Source organism: Artemia sp. Qi Xiang Cuo, chromosome 8 (assembly GCF_049724085.1).
Source record: "Artemia sp. Qi Xiang Cuo chromosome 8, ASM4972408v1, whole genome shotgun sequence".
Taxonomy (NCBI): Eukaryota; Metazoa; Arthropoda; class Branchiopoda; order Anostraca; family Artemiidae; genus Artemia; species Artemia sp. Qi Xiang Cuo.
The window spans coordinates 45,510,298-45,532,477 of NC_142801.1; the positions used below are offsets into that span (position 1 = coordinate 45,510,298).

General features: G+C 36.1%; 1 protein-coding gene across 2 annotated transcripts in view; it reads left to right on the forward strand.

Annotated features, from left to right (window-relative positions):
* Nucleotides 1-22,180, forward strand: part of capu (formin protein cappuccino) — a 380,358-nt gene that overhangs the window by 250,070 nt on the left and 108,108 nt on the right. For both annotated transcript variants that reach the window (XM_089093489.1, XM_089093490.1), the window contains one exon: nt 17,314-17,490. In XM_089093489.1, the coding sequence (XP_088949615.1) occupies nt 17,314-17,490 (177 nt within the window). The remainder of the gene's footprint in view (nt 1-17,313; nt 17,491-22,180) is intronic.

The following is a 22,180-nucleotide window of genomic DNA, read 5'->3' on the forward strand; positions in this document are numbered from 1 at the left end:
AATTTTTGCCTTTTTTTTCTTTCAATTTGTCGATAACTTTAGCAACAAATGGCCAAGCAAAGTTTCGTGTGATTATCCTTAAAATCTCCTACATTTTTCACATAATTAAAAAATAAATTCAAATTGCGATTTTTTTAATTCCCCCCACCCCCGAGATAAATTATTATTTATGAGAGAAGCTGGGGCCAAGCATAATTAAAATACCAACACACTTGAATGTATGTATAGGGCCTAAAAATACTCGTTGAGGTAATTTTGTACCCCTTTCAGAAAACAAATCCTTTTATGCTTCCTAAGATGTGTACGTTTGGGGGGGGGGTCTCTATTTCTCTGTTCCCACTAGATGTTCAGACGTTTATATCTTTCTGACGCTTTTCGGTATGTCATACACTTTTGGTAGGTTTGACGAGACTCCTCCCTCCATCTTTTCCCTTTGATTAAAAGGTTGGATATTGTGCTTTAACAAGTGTAGCAGTGACATGTAGTGGAGTCAGGGTCGTATCGAGTATTTTTTTTTTCTGGGGCTTACAAAATGTTTTTTTCGAGGTGAGGGTTACAAAAAACTTTAAAAACGCATCAAAAATTTGTTTACATTTATTTTTTTGCGTTTTACGAGTCGGAACAAACATTTCGGGGGGGAAGGGGGGGGGGTTCAAACCCCCTTCCCCTGGATACGGCCTTGAGTGGCGTATTTGGGGTGGAGGGTGAGGCCGCTGGTTATTACCAACTCCTACTTGGAGTATTTTTGCGACCGAAAGTTGTTGTTTTATTCCTGAACTTTTTTAAGCAGCAGGTTTTAATATTTCGGATAATTTTGTTCCTCTTTTTATGTCCAGTTTCTACCAACTTACTTTTAAGTCTAGATATTCATGATTTTGATCACATTGGGAATCAAGTTAACAAAATTAATTTGGCCATACATCATTCATGAAATTCAACGATCAATGCATTGACCTCTTTATGCAACAATATCCATATTTAATAGCAGAAATCTTTACATTACAAAAGAAATTTCAATTTTTTTCTAAAGCAGAGAGAGTGACAGTGTTTTAAATTTTACCACATATTGTTACATAAATACATACATATACATATAAATACGCACATAAATTTATGTACAAATGCAGTGGGCTTGCATTTCCTCTCAGCAAAAATCTACCAAATCTAAAGGTCCGAGGCCCCTTTCCTTCCACATCCTCTCACTACTCCTGGCAAGAAATAAGGTGTACAATTATTTCGAGTTATTAGGCTGACAAACAGGGCTAAAATTAAACGTTAGATCCTCCTGTGCCTCCAGAGGCGCTTAGGGCATCCAAGAAGAGTCGCAAGTCATCTCTCATTGCTGCGGCCGCCCAGACATCTTCCCATTCAGGTTGGATTGAGGCATTGAGGTTTTCGAGGTCCGAACGTTCCAAAATCTAATATTTAGTGGTATATTCGCATTCAAAGGACTTGTCCCTTGGGAGGGTGCAGGGGTCGCCGTTGAGAATAAAAAACCGGTTATATTTTTCATGAATATCTATTGTAGCATAATTTTTTTTCCAGGGGCAGATTGCTAAACCACCGCAAAACTCCTTTATCCAGGCTCCTCCTTTATCCAGGCTTGAGACTGGCTGTAATTACTTACAGGCGGAGTTTAGGGCTAAGATGTAAAGAGGTGAAACCTCAGTTGGTTTAGAGGAAATAAGTTTCAAAATATTCCGAATACAGAGCAAAAAAATTGATTGAATGAATGTTAGACCTTATGCTTTGAACTGGTACTAAGCCATGCAGACATATGGCCTGGGAGGAGTGGGGCTTTTGTATTACTTGCTCCCCAAAATCTTTCGACTTTTACGTTAATTCCTCTTAAATTAATTTCTGCGTATTCGCTTCTACTAAGCTATTAAATAAAAAAAACAAGTTTTTTAAACTGAAAGTAAGGAGCGACATTAAAACTTAAAACGAACAGAAATTATTCCGTATATAAAAGGGACTGTACCCTTCACAACGAATCGCTCTGTATGCTAAAGTTTTTTATCGTTTTAAAAAACATAGTTGAGAAGCACAGTCAAACTTTAGCATGAATAGCGAGGTTTTGAAGAGGGGACAGTCTGGTTCATACACGGACCCATTTCTGGGAGTCTTAAGTTTTAATGTTGCTCCTTACTTTCAGTTTAAAAAACTTGTTTTTTTATTTAATTTCTGATTGTTTTTTAGTTAATGCAGCTTTTATTTGCATAAAAATTTTACTTTTCTTTTGCTAAATGGATGTCTTTACAAATTAACTTACGTAACTAACTTATATATTCGTATATTTTTCTTCTGGCAAAAAATACAAAGTTGCAGATTTTTGCAGATATGAGCTTGAAACCTATGTAATAGGGTTTCCTGATACTCTGAATCTAACGGTGTGATTTTCATTAAAATTCTTTCACTTGTAGGGGATGTTTCCCCCTTCTTTAAAAAATCGAGTAAATTTTCTCAGGCTCGTAGCCTTTGATGAGTAATACTAAACTTAATAAAATTTATATATTTAGGATCAGCATTATAAACACATTCTTTTGATACATTTATTGACATCAAAATTTCGTTTTTAAAAGTTTCGATTACTATTGAGCCGTATCGCTTGTTTTTTTATTGTTTTTTTATTACGTATATGTTATTACTTATATGAAGGGGTTCACCCCTTAGTCAATACCGCGCTCTTTACGTTAAAAGATAAAAAAAATTTTGATTCAGAAACCCCTGAATCACAAAGGCCGTTTAATTAGAATAGATAGCTCTTTTGAAAGCACTAAAAAAAAACTGTAGCGTAAAGAGCGAGGTACTGACTTGGGGGAGAACCCCCTCACATACGTTGAAATTTCTGTTCGTTTTAAGTTCTAATATTCCTTCTTACATTTCAGTTGAAAAAACTTGTTTTTTTTTATTTAATTTCTGATCGTTTCTTAAATAATGCTTGGAAATCCGGCGCCCCCTTCATAGAAATGTCCCTTACCCCAAAGAAACATCCTCCACGGAAATATTCTTCAGAGTAACCCCCTCCTCTAGCCCCCCCCTCCAGAAAAAATCCTTCCTGAAAATGGTTGTATACTTCCCAATAACCAATAAATAATGCTGGCAAGTCCGGCGCCCCCTTCATGGCAATTTCCCTTCCCCCATGAAAACTTCCTTCATGAACAGATCCTCCAACATAACCACCGACCCACCCTTCCCTCCCACTACCAGAAAAAAAACCTCCTGAAAACTTCTGTATACTTCCCAATAACCAATACTATATGTTAACATTGGGTAAAGTTCATAACTTTTAGCCTTCCCTCTGGGAACTTCGGGGGATTAAGTCATCCTAAAAGACATATTTATAATATTTTCGACCATGCTGAACAAAATGGCTATCTCTAAATTTTGATCGGGCGACTTTGAGAAAAAAATGAGCGTGGGAGGGAGCCTAGTTGCCCTCCATTTTTTTGGGTCACTTAAAAAGGGAATTAGAACGTTTAATTTTCGTTCCAATGAGCCCTCCCACGATATTCTAGGACCACTGGGTCGATACGATCACCCCTGGGGGAAAAAAACAAACAAACAAACAAACAAAAAAATAAACAGGCATCCGTGATCTTTCTTCTGGCAAAAAATGTAAAATTCCACATTTTATGTAGATAGGAGCTTGAAACCTCTACAGTAGGGTTCTCTGATACTCTGAATATGATGGTGTGATTTTTATTAAGGTTCTATAACTTTTAGGGGGTCTTTCCCCCTTTTTTTGAAAATCAGCCAAATTTTCTCAGGCGCGTAACTTTTGATGGGTAGCATTAAACTTGATGGAAGTTATATATTTGAAATCAGCATTGAAATCTGATTCTTTTGATATATCTATTGGTATCAATAACCCGTTTTCTAGAGTTTCGGTTACCATTGAGCCGGGTCGCTCCTTACTTACAGTTCGTTACCACGAACTGTTTGATAAGAAAGACCTCTGTAGAATAAGCTAGGCATAAACCAGATTTAATCAAGATTGAAATAAATTACGACAAGAAAAAAAAGGGAAGAATAGCAGCGTTTGGTTGTAATAACAGTTCGTTCTTACTTTTGAAGCCATTTGCTATTAATTATTAGAAGAATTTTTCATCTACAGCCGTTATCCTGGCTTTAAAACGGCACTTAAAAAGAAAGATATCTACAAAGGAGAAACGTTTAAACCAAGTGAGATCAGTGAACTATTTTCCTTAGTATTTAATCTGCAGTCAGGTATAAATGTAAAATGTTTCTTTTTTGGGTGGGATGAACAAGAAAAAGACAAAACGTATCAAAATATTTGAAGATTGAAATTGCGCGATCAAATGGTGAAAATCTCTAGATTTTGGGGAAAGAGGTATTGGCCTGATGGCTCCCTGCCCCTGTACGCACCTGCCTACAGGCTAACATTTTAAATGAATTCAGCCATAGCTTTTGGTAGGATTGTTTATTTTTATTTATTTTTTTTAGTCATCGAAATCAATTTATTTGTTTATGGAAGAATTGACTTTGCTGTTACCTAATCATCCTCTCATATGGGTTCTTTCTTTTTCGAAAAAGAGGCACCAGTGGTCGATCCAGGGGATGGGAGGACCCCCTGGTCCCCTCATTCCTTGTTTTTTTCTTTTTTAGAATACATTTCTCAATTTGGTTAATTATTGGCACCTTTGTCACATTCCCCCCCCCAGACTTTTCTCATTGGCGCCCTTGTCACATTGAGCCTCTCCAAAGATTTTGCTCTAGATCCGCCCCTGCAAGGCACAATGTCCAAAAAATCAAATACTTTGATATGTTTTTATTTGTATAATCACGAATTGTCGTTGCAAACAGTAGAAAAGGTTCAAGGATAACTTTTTGCCCTTGCTAAAACTCTTTAGAGGCTAGAATCATCAAACTCTTGGTCCCTCACAAGGGGTGTGCGCAGGAGAGGGGGACCTCGCACCCCCCAAAATCCTAAGTTTTTTTCGAACTTCTAGGCACTTCTTATTCTAATTACCAAATATTTTATTACTATTAACCCCTCCCCCCCCCCAGAAAAAATTGAGTACGTGTCTGTCCCTCATATACGCCTCACTTTTCATATCTGCATATCTTGTTTCAATTGAGATGAACATGCTGTATACGCTAATTATTATAGATAGCAAGCACAAAATATACCTAAAATTAATATATATATATATGCAAAAATAATTCGCGGTATCGCCTTGAACTAAAAGATTAACCATTTTTACCGGTCCAATGATGGTAGAGCTAACGGCGATGTACCGACTCACTTTCAGATAGCTACACATAGTCGTCTATGAGCTAGTTTATGAATGTGATGCTGTGGATTTTTAAATGAACTGCTTGCCTTGTAGGAACAGGCACAAAAACAGAAGTAAGTTCGAACTAGTGCTTTATAAACAACGTACTGTAGGATTTCAACTTAAATCATAGTGGATTTAAAACATGATTTAGAAATTTGTTTTTAAATTAAATACAAATATAATTTTATTTAGATTAAAACAGACGTTGTTTAAAAATAACGGGTGCTCTGGAAATGTTTTCAATACTTAAATACCATTTGGCAAAAACTATCAAGGAGAGTAATGTCTTGGGAATTATAAAGTGACCTGCCGGTTTTTCTTATATTTGGGGGGGGGGGAGAGATTTTGGTAAATTTGTCGCAATTTATATTACTGACTAATAAAAAAAGTAAACATACTACTCAATGCCTTTTTTATGCTCTTTCCAAACATAATGGTCATTTTTGTTGGAAATGAATTTTATGCTCACTCCTATATATACAAATTCTGGTTGTATATTTTCACATTAGGGGGGTGGGGGTAAATTTTGTTTCTTATTTAAATGAGAGGTAAGTTTAAACTTTCCCCCAACCCCCTAATGTTCAAATATATACCCTGAATTGGTATATATAGGGGTGGGGGCTAAAATTCGTTCCCGACAAGATTGATTATTATATTTGGAAAGAGCATTAAAAAAGGCATCGAGTGGGTATGTTTACTTTGTTCGTAAGTCGATAATTTGATCTGCAAAAAAATTACCGAGATTTTTCCTGTATACTCTTCATTCTTTCACTCTTCTTTCTCAAATGACATCCCAGGTAACTTATTCAATTTTATTCTTTTATTTGACTTATTTTTCAATGTATATAGCCAAACGAAGAAGCATCAGTCCTTCGTAATGATAATAAAGCCACATGCATGGAGCCCTGAGCAACATTTCTTATATGATTCCCAGTAGCGGCGTTAGTCCTTATAATCTGGAGAGGGGGGGGGGCAAGATACACCTCAAAAGTGTAAAAAAAAAAAATTAATGTCAGAAAATCTTGGGGTGCAGCTGTCCCCCTGCCCAGGCTTAAAACCACCCCACTTATTCAGATTGGATCCCTCTGAGCAAAATACCACGCTCGTGCCTACAATAGTATGCCAGCAGCTTTGCTCCATTTTCCATTAACTGTAGTAGTGTTGGCCTTTTAATTGTATCGTTCTGAATCTAGGCTGTAGGGGTTTTCTGAAGTATGAAGTAGGCCTTTGGCCTGGTGTTTTTCTGGAAATCTCAGAATGTTTCTACAGTGTCTCAAAATGTTAAACCTTCCATATAATTCGCTTACTTTTGACGCTTTTTTATTTATAGCCCCCCCCTCCTTCATGCCCGGTCTCATTCAGAAAATTTAGCAAAAAATGGGTCTACTAAGGAAAAAAAACGAGCAGTTGTCTTCTATTTTGTACTTGACCTACATAAAGCTGGAATGGGACTTTAGCCTGTGACTATCTTATAAGTTTATAGAATGCACGGAATTTTGATACCAATAGATATTTGAAAAGAATTGGATTTTTATGCTGATATAGAATATATTAGTTTCATTAAGTTTAGTCTTACCCATGAAAGGTTACGATCCTGAGAAAATTTGCCTTATTTTCGGAAAAAAGTGAAAACATCCCCTAAAAGTCATAGAATCTTAATGAAAATTACACCATCAGATTCTATCAGAGAATCCTATTGTAGAGGTTTCAAAATTCTACCAGTAAAAATGTGGAATTTTGTATTTTTTTTTTGCCAGAAGAAAGATCACGGATGCGTGTTTATTTTATTTTTTATTTCCCAGGGGTGATCGTACTGACCCATTGGTCACAAAATGTCTTGAGAGGGTTCATTCGAACGGAAATTAAAAGTTTTAGTGCCCTCTTTGAGGGACCAAAGAGATTAGAGGGCAACTAGGTACCCTTCTCCACACTTTTCTCCCAAAAATCCTCCAATAAAAATTTTGAGATAGCTATTTTGTTCATCATAATTGAAAAGCCCAATAACTATGCCTTTGGATATAGCATGACCCCCCAAAGCCCCAGGGGAAATGTCTTTAAGTTATAAAAATATGCGCATTTTTCACGCACAGTATTTGTTATTTGGAAGCATGCCTACATTTTAGGCTGGGAAGACGAATTTTCTGCTGTTTTTTTTTCACGGGGGAACTTTCCATGGGGAGGGAGGTTTCCACCGGGTTAACTTGTCAGAGGAAAGTATACACTGGGAAATTTGCCAGAATTCCTTTAAATTTTTTTTCTTGCTTTCTCTTTTCCGTCTCAATTTTACGCGTAGAGTTGTTAAGGGTAAATGTCAGGGGTAAATTTTCACCGGGATAGAACTCTCTAGAGGATATATCCGTGGGGAAGGTATTTCTCCGTGGAGGTTGGGCGAGATTTCCTAGGATATTTAAAAAAAAACATCAGAAATTGAATAAAAAAACCTACTTTTTCAACCGAAAGTAAGGAGCAACATTAAAACTTAGTACGAACAGAAACTATTACGTATATGAGGGGTTTGCCCCTTCCTCAATACCTCGCTCTTTACACTGTCCCAGTTTTTTAAGAACGACTCGTGAAACACAAAGGTCGTTTAATTGGAACAATAAGAAGCTTTTTTTAAAGTACTAAAAAATGTTTGTGTAAAGAGCGAGGTGTTGAGGGGGAGGCAATCCCCTTCTTATACAAAATAATTTCTATTCGTTTTAAATTTTAATGTTGCTCCTTACTTTCAGTTGAAAAAAAACTTGTTTTTCTTTATTTAACTGTTTACAAAATCGCAAAGTATTTTAGAGTTTGCATCTATTGAGCCTGAAACCTCTGTCATTCATTTAGTTATAAAAGAAAAAAAAAATCACAGAAAAAACACAGAGGAAGGGTTTCTTGCGTTTTAGCATGATCCGGAAAACTATTCATAATTAATTGTGTTAGAATTGCCTTGTGTACCAAATTGAAATACTAAAAGGATGGAAAGAAACTCCATCCGCGAAAAGTTTTTAGTATAAGTTAATTTTTCGTATTTCGACCACCTTCTAGGAAAATTTCTTCGGTATTTCAGAATGGTTATAGGCCTACCCATCTTCTTCAAGTATTTTGTAGTGTAATCCAGCTAAAATGGGTGACATTTTGTGGACTGTCTGTCGACCAGGACATAAACAACAATTCGATGTAATTGTTTATTAGGTTTTATATACTAAGCCTCTAGTACCCAGAATTGTCGTTTGGTCTATGTTCCGTGGACAAACTTTTGAAAATATGGGTTTAAGCCGAAAAGAATGCGAAACCTATGAGAGCTTGGTTTCAGTAATTTGACATATGATTATGGGGTATGGGGATCAGAAACTACTAGCGCAACTTACAGGAGCGCCAATTCAGAGAAATGTAGAGCGGGCACGATGCATTTGCCAAAATCTAGGGTGGCAATTCTGTTTTATTTTCTTCAATGCAAATAACGAAAAAAGTCTTTAAAAATACAGAGGGAGAGGGGGGGGGCAAAAACATTAACTCTCCCTGATTGATTTCCCTGATTAAGTACAGTGTACCGTCTGGCGACTTCACAAAAGAAGTAGAAAATTTCAAAGAAAATTGGATACTTGAGATGACTAATTTGCAAACCAGTAGTATAAAACCAGGAATATCTCTGGTTAGGAGTCTAGAATTGGGGCTGTTGAGAAGGAAACAAGTTAAGAAAACAATTCTTACTTTAGAATATGCAGAATAATTATAGTTTACACATTATTACTGCGGCTTTGATTTTCCTTACCCCTCCCCCCAATGTGCAAATAGATAGCCCAAGTAATATATTTCCCATGTGATTTCCGGTTTTGATTTTGTCACAGTTGATTCAAGTTATCGGCACCCGGGTTGAAACAAGAGAGACGTATGCCAAAATGTACGAGCAATATATAATTTGGGCTATATGTTTGTATGTTAGGGGGGAGGAGGAGGGGTCAAAATGTGTTTTCGACTGAGCTACAGCCAGGAGGTGTTTGCCACAGTTATTATGCATATTATCAAGTAAGAAATGTTTTCTTAACATATGTCCGTCTCAACAATCGCGATTCTAGACTTATACCTATCTCTGAGTGGTGAATAATCAATAGATTTTATTTTCAAGAGTTAGTTGAATTCTAATCCAGTCTGCGCAAAGTAGGCCCAGATTAGCTGGGGAAAATCAGGGTAGTCTAAGTAGGTAGTGGGCTGCTTGATCTGAAGTTAGTAGGCTGTCTAAGGACAGAACTCTGCTTTCTTTACCCTCCTCTGCATTTGAAGTACAAAAAAAACAAGTATGCAGCAGTCGTGATTCAAAAAAAGTCGCCAAATGCTAGATGGCGTTGCTGGTTTTTCTATTTCGATATTAGTTCCAGTTTCCACTCTGATAAATTTCTCATAGGCTAGAAGCTACAACTTGGGAAGTCTGCCATTGCATTGGGATATTCCCAATTTTTTACCTAATGTAAAATAACAATTGAAACATTTTTCAGCAATTTGAAAAGAATGATTATCGGAAGATTAGTATTAAATGGTGACTCCCTCCTTCTAATTGTGCTGGCGGAAGCAGTTTCATTTGAAGGTGTTAAATAATTCAAGCTCGCCATTTGGTTTTTCTTGTTTCAGTCTTTCAATCATCTTGAAGTTCCCTTTTTTCTGAAGCGTTGCTAGCAAGAAGCAAATAATAAAACCATGCAAAAAAAAACAAATATGTTTGGCTTAAATAAGGCTGGTCTCTTAATCATCAAGGTTGTAATTTTGAAATGATTGATAAAGAAAGAAAAAAGGCAAAAACAACAGTAGCTCATCGTTTTAATAATAGCATACAACGGAATATTTAGATCATTATCAGCAGTTCTAATTATTTAAATAATTTTTTTTTTAATTTGGAAGTATTAAACTGTAAATTAACATATTACATTTTCAATTTGTTTGGGTATTTCTTGTCTATTCTTTTTTTTGTGCTAATTTTCTGAAACTTTGGGTTAAAAAGCGGCGGTAAGGAATTTTGGTAGAAAAGGCAAGCGGTAAATTAATAAATCTGGGCCCTATGGACTGTTTTAAATTAATCAGTAAGTAATAAAGTGCAGGATTTTTTTGGTGGATACATTAGAAAAAGAAAAAAAGTTATACAGAAATACAGAAAATTACGGAAAATTATGGAGAAGATGGGGAAATGTTTATTTTTGGGAAGAGGGGTCCAAAATTCTTGTGTAGGCCCCGTTTCCATGCGTAAACCATCACATACATGTATAAATAATGGAGGTATCATGGCTACCTGTCTCGGGTGTTTTTTAATTTGATCCAGCTACAAAATTTTCTTCTAAGGCTTTTTAGGAAATAAAAAGAGTATAAAGTGTGTAGACTGCGGAAATAAGACTATATATGACTAAGTAACAATAAGCAAGCGATGAAATAGATAATCACAACGAACAATGTTGCTGCTAGCATTAAATATACGGTAGGTTTTTCCTTGTTAAGAATATGCGGTTTTACGGAGTAATTTGTTTTCGGTGATTTAGATTGATGTGAATGCCCTTTCAGGAGTTCAGTTCTAAATTGAAAATGAACCATTCGTGCAAAGTTTTTGTTGAGGAAGGGAATCGCAGCTAATGTCGCTGGCTCTCTCGCCATCGTCGACAGACATAATTTTAGACCCTGTTAATATTGGTTCAAGCAAGTACGTGGGATTTGTTTTGGTTAAGAGACGGGGGCACAACATTAAAAAAAATGCCAAAAATAGGCAAACTATACGGATAATGTCATAATTTGGGACAATTGTAAAAACCTTAATATTTTGTGGGTGACGAACAGGGGCTAAAAGACTTCCCCACCTACTTGCCTACATTGACGTTGTCATTTTTTTGACGTTTGTCGCTGACGATTGACGTTGTCATACTTGTCATTTTTACTGGTGTGTTGTAAAATAGTGGCATCGGCAAGTCAAGTGGCATTAGAACAAGGAAGCAATGTCCTCTCCAAATGGGTTCAAACATTCAAAAAATATGCACTAAAAGGGGAACTTTCCTGAAATTCTGTATTTAGGAAAGTTCTTGGCTGCAATCTAGGGGCGATCTTGAACTCTCCCTCCCCCTCTATTTTGAAAGATACCTTTTTTTTGGGGGGGGGTGTCATTAAAAATACCTTTTTTGCACATTATTTTATTCGAAAAGATTGAAAAGGGACAACTAATTCCCCCTAGATTTTGGAATTTTTTTGCCTCCCCCCCTCCATTTTGTGAACTGACACTACAAACCACTGACTACCAGATATATATTTTGGAAAATATGTCAATATATTATGATGTTAAATGTGTTGCATGTGTAAGCCTAAATGTGTATATGGTTAAAAGTGTCACATATTCGGAAATGGAAACTTTCGATACTAGCATTGTGTTTGTTCTGTCTTTAGGAGGACTTTCCGTGTAATAACACACTCGAAGCAACTGGTTAACCACAGAATCTATGTGAATGGGACCTTGAGATTCAGGGAAGGGTAGATCCCAAGGGCCTGTTCCTACTTAAGGGGATTCGATACCTCAAAGGATTACCCTATCTCGTCCATTATAAAATTTTTATTTTGTGTGGCCAAACTATCTAAAATTGATTGGGTGGTCTTGTCGTAAATTGTAGAGCTTAGATAATATATCCAAATAAAGGACAGAAAACTAAAAGCCGACTCCTACTTTCCCAGGAATTTTAGAAAAATCTTCTCCTGTTTTGTGCCAGAGATAGAGATATTTAGTCTTAACGAGACTTAAATCCTTAGAAAGCGTCCTTAGAATCCTTAGAAACTTAGCTTTTTAGATTATACAGAGTATAATTTTTTTAAAGTTCAGGGAAGGACAGTCCCTAAAAATTTTCTGGCTCACCTGCTAGGAAAACGCTGAAAAATTGCTCAAAAGCAATATTACTTGAGCAATTTGGCGGCTTAGGGGGTCCCCAGTGGTGCCATCTGCTTTGCTATAAAAACATTGTTGACACTGGAGACGTAAAATTTCGTTGTCAATTTTCACAATTTTCACGTAAAATCAATTTTCACAGTAAAACCACATATTCTCAATACCTCTCGATGCTGGCTAGTCCCCTTGAAGAGTTCGTTAATGGACCCTTTGTCTTTAAGACGGTCAACCGATACCGAAGCTCGAAAACTGATTTTAAGTTACCGAATCCGCCTAAAAACTGGCACAACCCTTCAAGGTTCGTCTGAAAACTCTCATCTAAGTAAATTAATCTAGAAACATGCTAATACTTGCCAAATAAGTCTGAGGATTCCCATTTTGATCCCCTAAAAAATCCCAACCCCAATCTTATAATTTTAGCTTTGTGCTCTTAGGTAGTACATCACCCATTTTTACCAATTAAGTGTACGAGAGAGAAAATCGTCGAAGGCGCTCAAATTTGTATTCAGAACGATGGCTGTCTCATTTGCATAGTGGAGAAACTGCATTTTTGATGTTGATTATAATGCTATCTCAAAAATAGCATTAGCCTTATAATTGCGAGATAAACATAATAGTGGAAAGGTAATTTTCAAGAATGGTCATATTCATTCTGATAGTAGGTCATAGAAGTATCGTGTTTTTCTATGGGCGTGTGGAGTGTTGATTACCCAAATCTGTTTCATTTTGGACAGTGGCATTAATGGCGCCACTCCACGAAAATTTAAGGGGCAGGGGGCAAAATTTATTTTTTTAGATTTACAGGGACAAAAAATTTCTGTTTTTCGGATTTTTTCAATGAAAATACCAAAAAAGGTATTTTTCATTGAAAATACCCCTATCCACCCCAAAGAAGGTATTTTTTTATAATCCACGGGGGGAAATATGCGGACAGGGAAAATGCCCTCTCCCCCTCCCAATCGAAGCCACTGAGCATTACGTTTTGTTGCTCTTATCCTTCTGAAAGAACTGAACTCCTAGAGTTTAGGACTTTAAAATCATAGAATTTCATTGTTCTTGTTAGTAGTTTTTACGGGTCCAGATTAGACTTCTCGAGAGTCTATTTTTATTTGAGCGCTTTACCTTGTTCTAGAATTCTTATCAACTAGCACTTACGGATGTTAAGGGTGGGAAATTTGACTATTTCCTCCATCGATTCTAACAATTAACCTAATTTATGCTGTTTTGGTGATTTTACAACTACGCAATCCACTCCCTCCTCAATAAATTTATGCATACGTGCCCGCAAGGTCGTATTTAAGGGGGGGGGTCAAACCCTGAGCCCCCCCCCCTCAGAATTTTTATCAGACTCGTAGAAGCGTAACAATAATTCATACAAATAAATTTTTGATACGTTCAAAAACAAATTTGTACCAAAAAAATAGCCAATTGAATTGTATTGCCTTAAAAAAGGTGCAATGGAAAATTAGAAGGACGTATTACATAATGGTTAAACAGATAGTTCGGGCGGAATAGCTACGCAAAGGACATTATCAAGGCGCAGAAATCGTTTCATTCAATTCAGTCCTGTATCCTTGCTAATAATTATGGGACCTCAGCCCCCTAAAAAAAACACCCTAGACTTCACAACTTTCCCCGTTTTCATGACTAATCACAAATTTCGTTTGTTTTTGCTGTTTTAACAGGTTAAATCATCTCCCCTAAACACATAATTATTAAAAAGACAAAAAACAGGCAAATAAATTCACAATTTAAATTTTATTGTTGTCTTTCAGGAAGATATAAATTTGTAAAAAGGATCTTAGTCTAAAAAGGAAAGAAAAATGCTCCATAACAATGACTGTTTTGGAGTCATGCAAAATTTCTATTATCATTTTCAGTTGGCTAATAACGTTCCTCTATAATATCTCCCGTTATAGAAGAAAGGTCATTTACTCCACTAAAAACTCCTATCTTCGTCAACTAGGAGATCCCAAAAGGTCGATTGTGGTTGACCGGTGATATATTTGTTAATTTTGGCCAACTGCCAGTGCTTCATCTCGGGATTGGTCAAATCAACAGAATTCAGTTTATTTGCAAATCGACGCCTAAATATTGTACCTGTATTTAAAAAAAATATATTCAAGCCATCCACAAATTTGCCCTCGACTAAAATACTCACCAATTAAGAGTTGTATATGCTGGATCTTGTTGCATCTTAAAGAAGTCAGGTGAATTTGAAATTGTTCGGTATTGAAAATTCGATGTATTTGACAGAACAGACATTTTGCTTAGCTAGTGCCAAATGGCCATTTTTTTACACTATTACACCTTAGGTGATATCAGGACTTTTTACGGCTTATAGAGACCACTTTATGAAAAACATAGTCATTTCGAATCATTGACTAGTTAATGTTGATTTTTGCTTGTTTATTGCAGAAAATTGCTCTTTCACTTTTATGATTCGCGTTTTCTTATCAATTAGTAATTTTTTCCTGTTTCAATGGCATCCTGATTTTCTTTGCTGTTCATGAAAATGCAATTCTGTTTAAAGATTTGTTTGCTCATTTTAACACTTTGGTCCCAGAAAGCTTTGACAACCCTGCATTACACTTGACCGAACATTCTGTCTGACCGCAACTGTTCAATGAAAATTAACTAGGGTCATCAAAACCAGGGATCGTTGTCTGTTGATAGTAGCGGTGCGGTTCTTTGAACCCAAGCATTTATTGCACCCGCTGTGAAGGTTGCATATTTTATTATATTTTCTTTTTGGAAGATAACATTCAAGCTAATACTGTATTATCTTCAAAAGAAATAAAAATCACTAACAGTGGTTCAATCACCAACAACTCTCAGTAGTAACGTCAGTCCATGACTAAGTACGGGGAGGGGGGATGCAAATGTATTTTTAAAAATCTGGGGGGCCAACTTTGTTGTTTTTTCCTGGTTTTAAATTAAAATACCAAAAAATACATTTTTTGAATGCAAATACTCTATAAAAAAGTATTTTCCAAAAACATGGGGAGGGCGGATGGAAATCTAGCAGACAGAATCCCGTCCCTTTCCCTCTTCCCAACTAGCATACAACCTCAAAACCTTATTTATGAATGAGGTACATGGGCAGAAATTTACTGTAGAGGGAGAGGCATTTTGGGGAGTTGAGCGTACATTGACAGAGGGCAAAAATAGATGAATTAAAATAGATGAGGCCAAAAATAGATGAATTATATAGCAAATAATGGGGCCCAAACGGACAATTGTAAAAATCTCGATGTTGAAGGGGGGTACAGGCTCGAAGCCCTCTCCTTCTTCGTCAATTTCAGCTGTGAATGCCCTATCTTGAAGACTTACGCTCTGAATAAGATCTGATAGATTTGCATCCCTATATTCTGGTCGTTATAGTTTGTTCAACTAGAAACTAGCCCCTATGCTGCAATATTATTCTATCACCTTATATAAATTCATTTTTCTTATCTGCAATATTTGAACGATTTGTGACAGTTATAGTCATAACATTTCAAGATCCAGCTTAGGCAGGACCCAGACAGGACTGCAAAAAAAAGGGTTCATATTACCAAGGCCGTATCCAGGGGGGGGGGGTTACCCGGTTTGAACCCCCCCCCCCCCCGAAATTTTTGACCGAGTCGAAAATAAGTCGAAAATTAGTAAAACCTAGGTAAAAAATCAGTATATAGACAACTATTCAAAAACAGTTAATATACTGTACATTTAGCTAGAACAATATAATTCTGTTCATGACTGAGTTTCTACTGACGAATCAATGAAAGAAGATAGGGTCAAACAACATGTCTCTGAAAATTAGAACACTTTGCTCCATGGGATTCTGTATTTTGCCCATAGAATCTGTGCTTTGTGGATTGGTATTGTGATTTCCGCCTTCCATGCGCATGAACATTACAGGTTTGTTTTATGCATGAAAAGTATCAAATTCAAATGATGTATGGATTGCTAAAGAAAATTATTTCTTTCCGAAAAAAGCAATATTAAAATACAATAGACATGTTTTAAGCTACAAGTCAGTTGCAAAATTTTTTAAGCCAGTCTCAATAAAAATAAGCCAGTTTGCCGTAAAATAAGTCAATGTGACAACACTGGTCATCTTTGATGATCTAAGTAAAATAAACATGATGTATAAATACTTGTCAAGTTCATGGAAAAAATTAGCTGGAGGGTTGACAAATTCAGTGGCTAGTACAGTTAAGTCATTGGCAATTTTGCTTTCCTCTAAGTTTTTGATTATGGGTTTCTGCATTCACTAAAAGATCTTATAATGATTTGACAATTGAAGTGAATCTCATTTACGATTGAAACGGAAACAGCGAATGAAAAGCGAAAAAAGCGGTTGACAAGCTATTACCAAGGTTTTTGGTGAAGAATTCTGATCAAATTGGTTGGATAATACTATAAGGTTGGGCTGATTCTCATATTATAGCGGAAATAAAACAAGAAGTAAAGAGTCAAAACATGGAATCTTCTTCTGACAAAATTTATGATGAACAAAGTTTTGCTCTCTGCCCAGAATTCTTAATAATTTGTGTTTACGATATTGACTTCAACCTGAAACACTTAAAGATAATCGGTACTGTTCTATTAGCGGTAAGACACGCGATGACCAGCGAGAAGTGAAGTTTGGTTAATGCCGATGAAATAAAACAAAATATGATGGAAATATAATAGTTTGGAAACAAATTTCGGCTATAGCCTATATTTGCACATTAGGGGAGTGGGGTATAAAGCATAGCATATATTAAATACGTAACCTAACACAGATACCTTTTTTCAGCCTAAACTCCAAAAAACTAAAGTTCAAATATTGTAAGCGGAGATATAAAGCACTGTTTGCAATGTTCGGTATGCATTCTCCGTTGAAAGAACCTGTTTGACTAGTTTCTTTTATCATCTTCACTACATGAATTATCGCGTGTCTTACAGCTAATAGAACAGTACCAGATACTCTTATGATACATTTTACTTATATTTTTTATCAGTTTTATTTGATTTACTTCACGGCATTGGTCTGTTATTATCTTCTTATAAAGGGAATTCAAAATATTCCAGAGTGTGTAATTAGGAATTATAATTGATTACAACATCTTTATTATAAAATTTTCGCTTTAGATGAAGATGGGGCACAGAAAAAGACGGGCGAAGGAAAGCTGGCCAATTTTTTTGAGTCGAATGTCCTGCGAAAGGTAGCCAACATCACAATGGAAAGAAATTCCGTTGACAAATCCTCCACCAAGAAGATAAACATTCCGTTTAAACTGGACTTCAGGAACTGCGAAAAATTTGAAGGTAAAATCTTACTATTCCTTTACTGCTGATGGAATACAGTTTTTTCTGAGGTTTCGGTTTGCTTTCATCCAATTAAGAATATCATTTTTAGAACAAATTCGTGCATGAACTCAATGGGTGAAAAAAAATCCGTGAAACCGAAATGGTTAACACTTCCTAAAAAAAATAACATCAGAACTGTGTGGATTGCATAGAACGCTCAAGATTTTTTCTTAGAAAGGAGCTCAAAATCCCCAATGGGGTTTCAGTGGGGTATTTAATGGAAACTGAATGTGGCACACAGTGTCATGACCATTATTGTATATATTACTTGTCATAATTTTAAGTGCATAAGAAATAAACTAAAAAATGTAAAAGAAAAGGACAATGAATACCTCAAGAACCAACTAAAAACCCACTAAGAGCATTTAAATTAAAAATAGTAAAATACTTGAACGAATTTTTTTAGGGGTACTTGTCCATTATTCAGAAAACACCAAGAATTTGGATCTGCAAGATAAGACAATAAACTGGTTTATTGCTCTCTGTATACGCAGACAATTAGCTTCGGCTCAGTGGAAAACTTCATTGTAGCACACAGTGGAAAACTAGACCCCAGTGCCGCGCCGGCGGATCGATTGAACGCCGCCGACGAGAGGCCCGGTCGACCGCCACCGAAGTGTCGCAACGCCGCCGCCGGCAGAGGCGGTGGCGTTCGGTCGACTTTAATTTAATTTTGCGGCAATTCTTTATTGCTTTCAACCGCAAAGTCGGAGCCTTCCCTTCTCGTGTGGTTTAGTATTTCGATTTTCCTGATTAGAAACCAATCAGGGCTTGCACTATCCCCGAATTTTTGGGTATTACCCCGAAAATCTATGCGTCACCCCGAAAAAAAATTTGAATCCCCGAAACTCCGAAAATCACGCAATCACAGTGCCACCGCTGGCGATTTAACATCTGTGACTTTCCCTGTCAAATATTACTTTGCATACCATAATTCTTCACTATTATATTGTTCGTCAATTTTCGTCTCTTTTGTTACTTTGCATAAGAACCAGACATATACCATATGCTAATGCAAATATTTTATTATACATAGTTCTTCTTGTGTTGACAAAAAAGTATCGTATTTATGAAATGAGTTTAAATAATTTCGAATGCAGTTTCCCAATCGCTATTTCTTACATCCTTCGTAGTCAGGAATTTTTTTTTCAAGTTGAATAGAATTATAGAACGCATTCACCACTATACAGCTTCAGCCTTCAGTTGGATTTTGAAATTGACAGCCGACAGATTGTTTCTACAGCTGAATTGTAAGTTTGCAGATTATTTTTTCTTTTGCTCTTTTTAGATAAGATTTTCTTAATGTTGAATACTCAATTGTTGAACGCCTGATAGGAAATACAATCTTTTTTCTGAAACATTTTTACCCCCCCCCCCCAAAAAAAAACCTTCTATTGAGACAAAATTTAGCTATAGACTAAGCTATGTACAAGGTCCGGGAATTAAAGATTGAAACGGAAGTTACCCCAAAAATATGACTCATAAATAAATTGTAAATTATTCCCTATAGGGGGGGATAGGGGGCTATCGTTTTTTAAATGATAATTTCTCATTTTTTTTTAATTTACAGCAGAGACGGCACCCTATCAAGGTGGTATCCAGAGGGGGGGGGGTAGTGAGCTATCATATTTAAATGATAATACCTCGAATTTTTTTTTGGAAAGCAGGGATACCAATAAGTTAATTATTTCTTTATTTAAAGCAGAGACGGTATCCTATCAAGATTGTATCCAGAGGGGGGGGGGGGCATAGGGAGTGATTATATTTAAGTGACAATTCCTTGATTTTTTTTATCGTATAGCTTTATCGTCCAAAGGGAAAGGGACATATGCGTTCCCCCCATTTTTTTTCTTATCGATGAAACGGGTTTACTTTGAAAACGTTCATTCATAAACCATAAGTACCAAACAGATTCACACTAAAACGAATTGGTGTGACGAAAGCGATATCGACATCCCCACCTAACGTTGCGCTCGAGTGACAATGCCGCCCTTGATCCAGTGCCCAAGTTACATTAAAAGGCCAGGTCATAATAAAAGCTTTCAATTTGGGAGGTTCAAAGAGGAGTCTTTGACAGTATTATGACCTCAGGGTACAATATGTTGCAACGTTCTTACCTATCTACAGTGGTTTAAAAAATTCGATCACCCCACAAATGATTACCAAAAATATGCACAAATATAACAAATGTAACATTTGGAATATTATACCACTTTTTTCAAAGCTTTCAAGAAAAGCAAAAAAGGCTAAATACCCGCAACTACGCTTGAAAGCTATTTTAAAAAGAAACTCTTTGGAGATTTCCATGGATATGACCATAGCAGAAGCTTTGAGCCTGGGTGGGGATCATTGGTCTTTGAGTATTTTGACCACAGGTGACTTATTATTGCGACTTTCTTAAATTTGATAATTTTTGTGAGCATTTGGAAATCAAAGCTTAAACTCAATAACTGATAGTTATTGATACTAAGTGTCCTAACATTTTGCTTGGATTAAAAGTGACGAACTAGGAAGAAAATCTCAACATCTTCCTGGAGCTACTTCACTCTGCATATTATTTCACTTAATTACATTTAAAACGGATGAGCTTTTCATTTTTTACCTAAGAAAATAGCTGGCACTTCATTTTTCTTCATAGCGAATAAACCATTAAGTGGTTTTTGTTTCATTGTAATTGAAGTGTTCTCATGTGAAGTGTTCATCATGTATTTTACACATTGATAAATCTACTCCTTTTAGATGCAGTTTATAATTTGACTGATATTAGGTATTTATGAGTTTATAATTTGGAATGAATCCCCACAAGGAAAAATGAATAATATCCAAAAGAGCAGCCAAAAGAAATAAAAAAGCAAGGCAGTTCAGCCTTAGCCTACATGACATATATTTTATAAAGAAGCCAAAAAAACTTTAAAATGCATTTTTTTTTATTGTTATTAAAAACCAGTTGTTAATACAAGAAGGCTTTTTAGGAATCCAAAAGAGCAAAAAAAATAATCAATATCAAAGTCGCCCATTTCAACTGTTTGAAGGTGACAAAACAGATATAGGCAAAGGGCATTATGAAAAAATTATGCTTCTAAGTTCAAAGTAATATTCAAAGTTTTTACCCAGATAACTGACGAATTTTGTGATACGGTATTTGAAGTTTCGTATGCAGTAATGCTCGATGAAAAAAAACTACTAATTTTGATAGTTGTTTATGTTAAGAATACATAGCTAATAGATACTTCAACTACTCGTATTATGCAATGGTTCTGGGACGCCACAGCCATTTCGTTTCTACCGGATTTCTGCTTCTCTTGATGAATAACGAAGAAGACCAGTTTCCACCCAGCGACTTGTGAATTTTTGAACTCACGAATAGGCTCGAATCTGTTGTAAATTTAAGCTGTGATTTGAGAAAGACTGATGAAAACACTTAATGTTTACGGTCAACATAGATCGCGCCGGCTGCGCGCCACCGACATCTTACCGGTGGCGCGTCGGCGGCGCGGTGTTTTTGCCCCTCCGCCGCCGGTCTTCCCTCATCGGCACAGTGCCGGGGTCTAATTGTAGCTATATTTTAATTAAATATTTAGTTGGTATTTTGGTTATGTTAGGTTAGTTTACATTTTGCATACATCCGCGCTATGCTTAGCCACTAAGCTCTCCCTCCCTAATGTGCAAATATATCCTGTCTAATGCGTTTCAGTTGTTTCAACCCGTGTACCTGTAAATTGAATCAACTTGGGTGTTTTCTGAATAACAGACAAGTACCATTGTAGGATATAAACACAAATTTCTTGAAGTATTTGATTTTATTCTTGAAGTATTTTGACTTCACAAATTTCTGAAGTATTTGAGTTTATTCCCTTCCCTCTACATTTATAGTACCTGCCAAGACAAGCTTGCAGCAGTTTTAGGCTGCCTAAAAAAGAAACAAAATCGTCAAATGCTAGACAGTGTTGTATGATTTTCTTCACTTCAGCAAACATTTCATTCTTATAACTTTACTCTTTGCACTAGATTAAAATCATACCGAGAAACCCAAAAGGATTTAGATTTATCGTGGGTACAGCCTACATGCGCTTGGCTATCTTGACTTGCGATGAGAAGCTGATGTCATCTGAACTTAGTCTTTTAAAGCCCATGCATCCTTCTGTGGTGGCGTAAGGTGCATTCCCCCTGCAAATACTGTGTCTATGAACTCTAGGGTCTTTACTGTGATTTGACCAGAATGTTAAAATATTTTTTCTAGAAGAGGTCACTCTTTAATTCTCAAGAAAAATTGAATAAGTCGCGATTATCACCTTTTTTCAAATAATGTCAATTTAAATTTACACTATTTCATCGAACATTTTCAACTGTGGTTGTTTGGGGATTTTTCTGTGATTCTAAACCCCATTGTTTTTACTGCGTAAATTGACCAGACGGAAACATTAATCTTGTAAAAATGAAACGATTCGTGAAATAAACGAATAAAAAAGGGTGGAGTTAAAAACTCCCTTTCCTTTTTAATACAAATTCATGTTCCTTTCATTTATAACTTCATTTGGACTATGAAAGACCTTTTTCGTTCCGCTATCAATCCGTGACCAATGCATTGAAATTGGTAAAATATTTGGGAAATACCGACACAAACCTTCATTACATTTTGAACTAAAAA